At 41.0% G+C, this 11,708-nt stretch overlaps 1 protein-coding gene across 1 annotated transcript; it reads left to right on the top strand.

The window, feature by feature from the left end:
- Window positions 1-791: 791 nt before the first annotated feature.
- fam83fa (family with sequence similarity 83 member Fa) lies at window positions 792-10,825 on the top strand. The gene is made up of 5 exons (XM_047571072.1): window positions 792-1,308; window positions 4,761-4,928; window positions 6,460-6,581; window positions 8,524-9,320; window positions 10,379-10,825. Exons 1-5 carry the CDS (start codon window positions 835-837, stop codon window positions 10,426-10,428), a joined length of 1,611 nt encoding a protein of 536 aa, XP_047427028.1. The 5' UTR covers window positions 792-834; the 3' UTR covers window positions 10,429-10,825.
- The last annotated feature ends 883 nt before the right edge of the window (window positions 10,826-11,708 follow it).

Below are 11,708 nucleotides of genomic sequence, written 5' to 3'. Positions count from 1 at the left end.
TTTATGCTTTTACTTTAAGTCTTGAAGAAACTACTTGTTTTTTACTTGTAGTAAAGTAATTTCATACAGTGCGGTATTTCTTTCTTTCACCAGTAACTGTCTTAAACGTAGTGTTTTGAGTATGGCATTGATCATTTTACAGTGTGGTACGATTTAGTTAAATTTACATTTACAATTTAAATTTACTTTTACTTGTAGTCGAATGATTTAACCAGAAATACTGGCCGCAGTATTTTTCACCTGTAGTGCAGTATAGTTCCATGGAATTAAAAAAGGCATAGGATACAGTGTGGTGTTTCTATTTGTACTAAACAAGGCCTTTAAACTAGTTCACTATTCATACAATGCTGCATTTCTCCTTTAACCTTCCAATGTTTTGAATGGAGCACTTTTACCAGGTATTTTATATTTTTATTTCTCGTGTTTGAGGTTTTAAAATGTTTAATTTGTATTTTAATCCAGATTCTGGCCAGGTCAAGCCTCTTGTCAAAAGTCAAAGTAAAAGTTTGTTAATTGCAACCCAGTGTAATCTTCTAAATGTAGTACTTTTAATCGAGGAATGTATAGCTTATTAAGCAATATATTACAATATATTTATTTATAGTATAGTGTATATTGTATTTGTTTTCTTGGACTAGGTGTCTCAAAACTAAGATTCCGAACAGGATTTTCAGTTTCTAGTTTAATAATCTGGGTACCTTTGTATCAGCCTGTTTGCCCCGCCCCCTTCCTCCACCTGAGCGCCTCCCCTACCTGTACGGGCAGGTACAGCGGAGTGCATCAGAGCAGCGGCTAAAGAAGCACCATCGACAGCGGGGGGAGCTTTTCTCGGCCATGGCGGAGTCTCAGCTGGTGTGCATGGACGATGAGCACGTCAACGAGAAGGTCCCGGAGTCCAGGCCGGAGTTTTACTACAGCGAGGAGCAGCGTGCGGCCCTGGAGCAGCTGCTGAGGAACGGGGACGGAGCCTTCAAGATGCGCCTCAAAGAGGACCACATCAAGGATTTCCTCAGCGCCAGAGAGGTCAAAGTCATCCGGGAAACGTTTCAAGAGTACGACACGGACAGTGACTACGAGCCCGGAGAGCAGGAAAAGTCCAAGGAGTCCTCCAGCGCTGACTCTGGGGTCCACTCCACCTACTGGCCCCAGATGTCAGACACTGAGGTCCCGTCTCTTGACATCGGTTGGCCCGCCAGCAGTGGAGTCTACAAGGGGGTGACCCGGGTATCCGTGTACACTCATCCACCCAAAGAACCCGGACCTCATATCAAGGAGGTGGTGAGGAGGCTCATACAGGAGTCTCACAAGGTAACTATTCAAGTCCCTGAGCTTCGGTAATAGTTCTTGGACTAAAATGCGTTTTGACACATTAGTCCGCTGTTTTATTCTTATTTTAATTATTTAAATTTTCATTATACAGAAGAGTTAGGAGGAAAGGTTGAGAGGAAAAACTGTTATTTTAAACAGCATTTTAATAAAACAGTTAAAGTATATATACTTTTTTATAAAACAAACAAACAAACAAAAAAACTCAATGATTCCCACATCCCAAGTTGTAACTGAGGATTTTAAGGATGTTTTTACTCAGGAGAGATTCATTGTTCTAAAACTGTCATGCAGTGTTTCATAAAACTTCGAAGAAGTGGGCTAGACATAATAGTCCAAGCTTTTGTGGAAACCTTACGGGTTTAAAAAAAACGTGCGGCGCCATGAAAACATAAAAATTCTAAAGTCCTTGCCCTACTTTTCCGACAGCATCTGAGTAGAGCGCTCAAAATGATTGGCTGCAGGTTATCATGTGAGCATGGATAAGAGTAATTACTGTCACTCTGCGCATGAACTCATGACTCCATGGAAGGAATGACGCTTTCAGGTAACGCATTCAGCTTGAATTAGTTGTGGCCAAGGCGCACACATTTCAAACTATAAAAGCTAAAGAAAGAATCTACTGGCACAACACAGAGAATAGTTAATCTTATGAAGTACTTATTATTATACTTACAGGCCGCAGCCTCTAAAATGAAAACTCAATTGAATCAAGAGCTCTCTCAGTTAAATGAAACTAATGCTGAATACCACAATCTCCATGCAGCTATTAGAACACTGACACCACATACTGATGTTCTGTAGCCCTTAATGTTGTGGCCTGTCTGCACTTCCTGCACTCTTTCCTGTTTCTTCACTGCCACTACTAAATAGTGAAAAAGCCTTGAGGAGGCAGTTTGATCAGTATAGTTGCGCTGCAGAAAGTTTTTAGTGTACCTAATAAACTGGCTATGCGGTGTTTTTAATTACAGGGACACAACATACCTCATGCAGATTTAACAAGTTGACACTTGTCTGTATATCTACTTTAAGTGGCAATACAAATAAAAGCGGCAGTTACAACAAATGTTTTCATAAAATGCCAAATTTTGGAACCATGTCGAGTGACTAAAGTAAAAAAATACACACACGCACACACACATGCACACACATGCTTTTATTTCTCATGAATCTTTTCGCGTCAGAACTCAACAAAGCGAAACATTCATCATCGCGCAGTATTTATATAACCTCCGTTAAGTGTCAATATGTTACTCATGCAGAATGTTCCAGTCAGTCAAAAAAACAAAAAAACAAGGGGTTAATCAAGCTTGCGTCTGTGATAAACCGTCATGAATGGGAGGGCCGTGTGCAAGTTTTGGCAGGCTGAGTCATCTGTGGTGCAGATGGAGACGGCTCTAAATGTCAACTGCACATCAGGGCATGCACCAGAAAGATTAAACCTCCCCCACGATCCTTAAGCCCGGGTTTGATTTTTTTTCTTCTCCCATTAATGTACTGGCTGACCTCCCAGGTATGCAATCTGGAGCTGAAACGAAGAACCCTCCCCTGTGATTGATGTAAAGTTCAGCACCAGAGGTTATAGTGATAGAGGTAAAGTTCTGGCTTCTTTTTGGAGTGTGGAGGATGGAGCGGAACTCAGCCCTCTTGTGTTATCCGTCTCCTCAATTAGCCAATAGCAGGCTGAGATTTCTCCTAGACGACTCTTAGAGAGCTTTAAAGCTCAGATTGTGGTGTTTATACTCGCAGAAAGGCTACGCATGAATACATGCTAATGCTGGAATGATAGCAGGGAGGTCATTATCTGGAATCAAGCGAGGAAGCCCAGCTGTGTGCGTGTGTGGCAGACGGAGTAACTGATGTTACTGGTTAAACCACATTCAGGAGTACAAGCAGCACGACAGAAAATGTCATGCATCCATGCTTCTGTTTGAAGACAGAAGCATTCTGAGACATAGGTTCTGTCTGTTGGGTTAAGTGATCTTAACTTTAATAGTTTTTGTCGCTCTAAATCCAGACTGGACTAGAATCCTAACAAGGGTAACAAGAGGTGATGGAATTTGAATGAGGATATATACAAACATGTCAGGAGGAGGTTTTTCTGAATGGGCACAAAACACAACACACAGTAAGCCACGAGCCCAGCAACAACAGACAATACAACACAAACAGTACACCACAACAAATGATCCCTTTACAAAATATTCCACATAATAGTGTAACACACGTCGAGACAGCACAATCAGACGGACCCACAGCATTTTCAGACCTCCTAAAAAGAGGTTAATCATAATAAACTGGTAGGACCTGATTTCTGTCATCTAAGTTGTATCAATTTTGTACCATATGAAACTAATTACTTGTAACAATAAACAGTGAGGTAGTTATTTTTAATTCCGGAGTTCTCCCTGGTATTTGTCGATCTGCTTTTGGACACTGTTTCATGCTGACATTCAGCTCACATTTTGTCGAACATCTGTGCAGCAGCAGGATCAAAGCTTCCTCCAAACGGAAAAGACAGCCGTATGGTGTGTTCTAGAAATGAAAAAGTTTAAAGAGAAAGAGTTTAATCGTCCCTAAACAGGTGGATTTTCTTTCTGTCTTCTTCCCTCCTGGAAGGGTTTTTTTCTTATTAAAGGACATAAGTAGCTGTTGAGATTAGTATTTAATGACATGCTGAAGCTCACGCATTGTTTATTTTAAAGAGTGATGTCATTTCATCTTCTCGCTGCCAGGACTAATTATCCGGCCGGATGAAACATGTACATCAGTGGTGCAATGAGGAAACGGAAAAAGACTCACATCGTCACTCTAAATGCACTTGAGAATATCAAAATTTTGAAACACCTGACTGCAAACACATATCGCGATTGTGTAATAAGAAAGAAACTTTATTGTCCTGAAGAAAATGTCATGTGATGGTCTCGAACACCGCTGCCACACTAATCAGCAGTGCTTGTGAATCGTAACTGCTGCTGGAGTTATTCCAAAGTGCAGCCTGGAAAAACACGTTCTTCTTCTGAAGAATCAACGGTTATGTCTCTGGAAAGTGAGGTTTACATTTTTTATCATAACAGTAATAACTAGCTAGCACCTTTGTGCCATTGTGCAAACTGCCTGTGGGAGTGGTGAGAACTTTTATTAAATAAATGCTGCATGCTGGCAGCTCCAACGAGCAATTTGAGGGCAAACTCTCAGAAATGTGGAGGGACGTCTTCTGACCTGACTGGTTTTGCACGAGAAACAAATGAGAGGAAGAAAGGAGTGATTCCAGCTTTCATTTCCAAGCATTTAGTGTAAGATAGACACTTGCATTGTGCTGTTTATGTGTGTCGTTAAGAGGTCTGAATGTGCTGAAAAGACATTAACCGCACTGAAATAGAGGTATTTGGTTTCACTCCCTGACTCTTGTATCCTCCTCTGCGACCTGACAGGCGGTAGCCATCGTCATGGACCTCCTCACAGACGTGCAGATCGTCCAGGACCTGCTGGATGCCTCGTCACGGCGCGGGGTGGCTGTCTACGCCGTGCTGGAGGCCAGAGGAGTGCCCCACTTCCTGGATATGTGCTCTCGGCTGCAGATTAACGCGATGCATCTGCGGGTGAGGAGAGAGCTCAGCACACACAGCATGGCAGAGCACTGTGGGCGGAGGACGCTCGCTAACACAGCACACAACGAGAAAATGAGGAAGCAAAACGGTTTACTGTGTCACTGATCCCTACTCCTGTGGCAAACAATGAGGGTGGATTAAATTGCACGTCACTTTCTTTGAAAATTCTTTGGAAATTCCTTACAGGTCAAAGAAGGCTGACCTAGTTCATACATGTCCTGTTGAAACATGACAATAATTGGACTGTTATGTATTTTATTTTAGATTACCTGCTTTGTTCCACATCCCTTAAAGGCTTAGTGTTTTTCCGCCTGAAAAGACCACATAATCAGGTTTATTTGTCACTGCTACTGAGAGTTCCGGACACTGTGGCTTATTCACACATAAATTTAACTAATATCCACTTACAGAGATTCAGTCATGCTACGCTGCTCAGATCTGGTAACAGTTCATCCACTTCTACAGTAATCTTGGTGAACTAACTGTATCTGGCTATAAGATAGGGCTATTTGTAATCTTTCACATAAATGCTGTAAATTTCATGTAAAACAAGCTATCCATTTTGTGGTTAAACTAAAAATGAAATAGAGATTGAATTTGAAATGTTCTTGCTACACACACTGTCTTCAAAGTAAGTCTGCGTTAGCTCTACTAATCGGAAGAAACAACAATAAAAATAATAATAAAATAATAATAAGTCAGCCGTAAATACCATGTCTTGATAAAAAATGAATTAAAGTGGAGCAGAGGAATTGAAACTGTTAAACTGTTAAATCTACACAGTTAAGATAGTATTTGACGGATAGAAAGTGGAAGAACAATACAATCACTAATTTTTGTGACGTATCCAGGAAGTAAAAGGTTAAGTACTGATAAGAAAGGACATGTAGGTGTGTTTCCCTCAGAGCCTGAGAAGTGACAGTAAGTTCTGAAATGGATGGGAGACGAGAACAGCAGCTCACTGAGCCCCAGTGTCACCCTATCCCGACAGCAACACAATACCCAGCCTTATCTGCTCCACGCCGAGTGTTGTAGCTGCAGTCTACTTTAACTGGAGCACTGGCATGTAGCTGCTCATAGTGGTGTCGGTTGATAAGGCGATGAAAGGCCTTTTCAGAGAAGTGGGCTCTGTTACTCTTACTTCTTACAAATGAACATTCATAGCTCCTGAGAACGGATCCACAGGCTGTAACTCGATGCTTCGCCTCCTCACCAGAGTTGGTCCTGGAGGAAAGCCTCCTCCCAATTTGTCTGCTTGTCTAATTACGTCTGCTCTCTGTTTCCTTTTTCCTTTCTCTTCCCTCTAAGTAAACATACGTTGCTGAAAGGGTTGGGTTTTTCTTGCTTGATAAAGTTGACTAAGTGTGACGGCACAGTTTGACTTGGCATCTCTGTAAATCAATTTGGCCGTGCACGATACAGCCATGTCATTTGACAGCTGAGGCTGAGTGAGTTTACTCAGGCTCACCTGTGTGATGCTAAGCCATTTAAAATGTGTAACTAAGCGGGTGTTTCTTTACAGAACCTTCGTGTGCGAATGGTGAGAGGTGCAGGGCTGGCCCTGTCCTTTGGAAAACTGCCCGGCTCCTTGAGTTCCAAATACATGCTGGTGGATGGAGAGAAAGTCATGTTTGGGTCTTACAGGTGAATATCCAATAATGCACTTCACTCAGTCAGTCTCTACATTTCTCTTTTTACTTAGTCTTTTGTGAGGATGCAGGAAAAATTTTACTTTCTATTGAGTCTGTTCAAAACGGTATAGAAAATATAACCGTAGAAGTGTTGGGAGCTTAGGGGAAACCAAAAAGAAAAAAAAAGAGAACAAAGCACTTCATACACAGTTATGATCTCATCTCATGCTACATTTATTTAAACAGCACATATTATCAACTCTCTAAACCTGAATGTATGTATTTAGAATAGTAATCATTTCCATTATTTTCTTATCCAACTTCATATCCAACCATTAGAATAGTTTTAGGTCTACTTTTATGACAGCACAGCTTGAAGCATTATATGCTAATCATCAGTCACCTCATGGCGGTCATCATGATGTCACATCCTGTTTCTATAGCTTCAAATAACTCAAATGAAACTTATCAGAAAAATGGAGACTTGATCATGCACCAGCATTATATTAACTACCTAAAATAACAGAAATTATCCCTGAAAAAAAGATCTTTAGTGTTTTAGTTCAGCCTAGTCCCATCCACTAACATGGAGGAGGTGGAGCTTATGCCAGTCACCAGGGGGAGCTGTACTTGCTTTGGCTTCACTTTTGAGAAGGTGTTACGTCGTCCATCTTTATAGATTCTGTGGTCACAGTAAGAGCGTCAAAAGCTACAACTTTCATTGAGGTGTTGGTTGGAATGGGCAATGACTGTATATGTAGTATAACACAGAACAGGTGATGTAGCATCAGTTTATCCCAGTGTGGTTGTCAAGAGCATGTTTTTATCCATTTGACAAAGCTTTTTCCATCTGACTTGACAAAAATCACAAGACACACTGTATGATGAAATTTAAAATTTAAAAATATAGTTTGCTACATATATAAATGACTTAACGAAAGGTTAAAAGCAACTTGTATAGCTTTTAATTTACTTGTAACTGCAAACTAAAATGTTAATAGGCTGGAAGGTATGAAGCCGTTTCTCTAACGCAATAAAAATAAATCTGGCAAGTCATCACACTAATAACTGCTTAAGGGCTTTCCGAAGGACACTAAACTTGAGGAGCGACTTCAATAGTTTTCGAAGCATTTTTGTGATCAGTCACCAGTTTAAATGTGGGAAGGCCCTGAGGGCTAATCAGTTGTTGTTACTGGCTGCTTTTTTAAAATGCTTAACCAGAATTACTTTATTTATATGTGCTGATCCGTATAATCCGAGCAAAGGTAAGGAGGGGCACGGCTTTTGACAAGACTTGTCTGAACATATATGGCATATATGTTCAGTCATCATCTGTCTGCCAGCTCTGGGCCCACTGGTACACCACGTTGCTGGCCACATCAGTGATGGAACTGTTTTCAGTTCACCTTCTGAACACATCAAGAGTCAACTAAAATCAAAACTGAAGGCCGTGATGCATGTCAAGTGAAATGAGCACAATGACTCATGTATGACACCTCGTAATGACTAGATGGTTGTGTAAAAGAAAATCGGGTGCAGGTGCTGTGTGATCCTGTGTTCAAAGCTTTTTCAAATAGAAATTCTTGTATTGCTTCTGAGAACTTCTAAAATGTTAAAAAATCAATGAATAGCTCTGTGGTCACGAAAAATAGCCTCAGTTATATGGCTACTGCATGGGCTTAATCGAAAATAGTAAATAAAGTGACTAACACTACTATATAGATATAGTGACAACATAAAGTTAAAATTATTTTTTGTTTCGGTGAGTTATAAGTGGGGATTGATACCACACATTACCGCCCCAAAGCCCAACCCCATACCATAAAAACTGTTGTTTTTCTATTTAAGCTTTTCGATATCTATGTAAAATTATACTATATATGTATTTATATTTGTATTTAGTTGCTGTAATTACATCTAAAACCAGTCTTTTACATTCCCATTTTCTGCTGCAGCTTCACCTGGAGTTCTTCTCGGATGGACAGGAACACGATCACTGTGATGTCGGGACAAATTGTGGACTTTTTTGATAGTGACTTCCGGGAGCTCTACGCCGTGTCTGACCAGGTAGACCTCTACAAGGAGTTCAACGTTACCAAGCCGCCTCTTCCCACACCCATCAGGAAGCCGAAGGTGGAGCAAAGCCGGCCTCTGCCCGTCTCTATATCTCGCTTTCAGGTATCCGTTGGAGACTCCAAACAGATTGACCTGAAGGTACCTGCACATAAGTACCACAATCCAAAGTACTCCCTGGTCTTTGGGAACAGTCTGGGTTTGACGGGTTCGCTGCAAGATCTGTCGACACCAAAAGACTCATTGGTTGGTGGGCTAACCCAGAAGAACGGCCTGCACAACAACTTCCTTCATACCTGCAAGGACAGTAAGGAAAGGGTGGACCGAGTCCCCCCACAGAGTCCTGGTTCACCTGCAGAGGAGGAGGATGAGGACGCAAAGGGAGGCCAAAAGAAAAACCAGGGGACTGGATTGAAGAAACGTAGCTCCTTCAGACACTTTTTGAAAGGCAGAGGAGCCAATCAGACTACAGAAATTATAGAGGAAGGTGTGGTCACTCCTCAGTGCCCATCACCCACATGCAAAGTGCCAGAGACCAATGGCGTCACAGGAAATGAACTGGAGGACTCATTTGAGATCATTGAGAAACCAGGACCACTAAAATCCAAAACTAAGAAGCCGTCAAAACACATTCAGAGGAGTGTGTCTCTGCAAACCATCAACACGGGCGACGAAGACGGTGTGTATTTCATTTTTTAAAACAGGGGTGTAATAATTATTATCTTTATCGTTTATATGATGACTGTTTTCTGGAATATTCAGTGAATTATATGGTTTAGGAAATGGAAAGGTGACACCAGGTAGAAGGTGGTGGCTGTGGCCCAGTAGGTAGAGCAGGTCCACCACAAACTGGAGGCTTAGTGGTTCAATCCTCAGAATATGCTACATTCCAAAGCGTCCTTGAGCAAGACACTGAACCCCCAGCTGCTCTCAGTTCTTGGCCTTGGTTTGTGAATGTGTTTGTGCTTCTGTAAGCAAATGGGTAGTCACTGCAAAGCACTTTGAGTACCAGTAACGTTGGGTATTCCTCATGTTTAGCTCACCAAGTATTTTAGTTTCTAAAAAAATACTCAAAGTATTATTCCAGTCCATTATTCCATTGTTACACACAAATTGTGGGTTGGACTAAATATTTAGATTATACATCTATATCAAAATCCACAAGATACTTGAGCATCATGGGGGGCATTTCTAGTTTTTTTTTCCTTTTTTTTTTTTAATTTAAATTAAGCGTTGCAATCTCATTGTCTGAGATGAGCTGATTTGTCTCATGAGTTTTTCTCTGAAACCCAACATCTTTGCTGTTGGTTTTCCTCTTACATTTACCCGACAAACATGAGAGCAGTATCAGTCTTCTCATCTGACGCTTTGCCTGAAAGCGTATCTAAAAATAGGCTTCAAGAAAAATACTAAACATGTGCCTTATCGGGCTGATGTTGAGAAATGTTTCTACCATTTTTCAATGAAGAGGGTTTCCATGAATAACCAGATATGTAACCTCCGTGTGGATTTAATGCAGAAACATACAATATAAATAAGGACGTACAATAAGATCTGTGAAGAAATTTGATTCCAGCTGTCATTGGAATTAGAAGTACTGGAAGTTTTTTGATAACCAAGTCTTTAAACAGATAGGTGGATTGATGCTCAGAGGACTGAGGGCCTGTCATTTTGAGTCAAGCACAAGCTGCTATGTCCTAATTAATCCCACATGTGTTTGTTGTTTTTGTTTTACAGGATTCAAAAGCCGTCGGCGGCATCAGAAGAAGAACTGCATCCAGTCATGAAATGACAAAAAAAGGATAGTCTGTCATTGGTTATAAAGAAGATATTGTGGTAAAACATGCTTGAACATCACTGTTTGTGAGATTAGTGCAATCTGTGATTCTGGACTGTAACGCTGCTTTGGTCAGCAGTAAAGATCACCAATAAAATTCAATTCAATTCCATTCAGTTTTATTTATATAGCGCCAATAACAATACAAAGTGTCTCAAGACGCTTCACAAAAACCAGCCTGCAATCTCCAGAACAAGACTGCGGGCAACACTGTCAAGGAAAAACTCATTTGCCGAAGGCCAGCCAGGTAGAAACAGAGGATAGAGAGAGAAGAAGAACAGGAGAAACAGATAAACAAAGTCATAGATACATACATCAAGCTGAAGGAAACATGTAGAATCTAATAATATAACACATAGCTGATGATCTTATGTGACAATTTGTGAGTATAACAGGAATCATGGGCAGGTTGGAGAATTGTTCATCTAGGTAGGAGTGGACAACTGGAGGAGGCCATGAAGACTGGGGCAGATGTAGTTCTTAGAACTCCACAGGTCAGATATTCAGCACTCCAGACCTGAGTCTCTCACAAGAAGATGGAGGGGGACGGGAGGGCAAGGGAGAGAGTAATACACAGCGGTTAGTAATAGAAAATAAATTATAAGAGATAGAAAATAACATTATAAGATATTAGAGGACAGGAGTCAGAGAAGAGAGAGTAGAGGACATGTCCTCAGTGCATCATCTCCCTGCAGCCTAGGCCTATAGCAGCATAACTAAGGGATGGTTAAATCCAGCCCTAACTATAAGCTTTGTCAAAAAGGAAAGTCTTAAGCCTGACCTTAAATGTAGAGATTGTGTCTGCCTCCTGAACCCAAACTGGGAACTGGTTCCATAGGAGAGGAGCCTGATAGCTGAAGGCTCTACCTCCCATTCTACTTTTAGAAACTCTAGGAACCACAAATAGACCTGCACTTAGAGATCGTAGTGATCTGTTGGGACAATATGGTTCTATGAGGTCTTTCAGATATGATGGAGCTAGGCCTTTCAGGGCCTTGTATGCAAGGAGGAGGATTTTAAATTCACTTCTAGATTTTAAAGAGAGCCAGTGAAGAGAGGTTAAAACTGGAATAATATGATCTCTCTTGGTAACTCCTGTCAGTGCTCTTGCTGCAGCTTTTTGAATCAACTGGAGGCTTTTTAAAGAGCTATTAAATAATGGTGTAAATGAACCATTTTCAGAAAAACTTAAGATAGAGTAACCAAAGTGCTGTTGGTGAGGGGGGTCAT

This window comes from Mugil cephalus, chromosome 20 (assembly GCF_022458985.1).
Source record: "Mugil cephalus isolate CIBA_MC_2020 chromosome 20, CIBA_Mcephalus_1.1, whole genome shotgun sequence".
In the NCBI taxonomy this organism is placed as follows: domain Eukaryota; kingdom Metazoa; phylum Chordata; class Actinopteri; order Mugiliformes; family Mugilidae; genus Mugil; species Mugil cephalus.
Note: the sequence above shows the minus strand (reverse complement) of the source record. Positions and strands in the feature narration are given on the sequence as shown.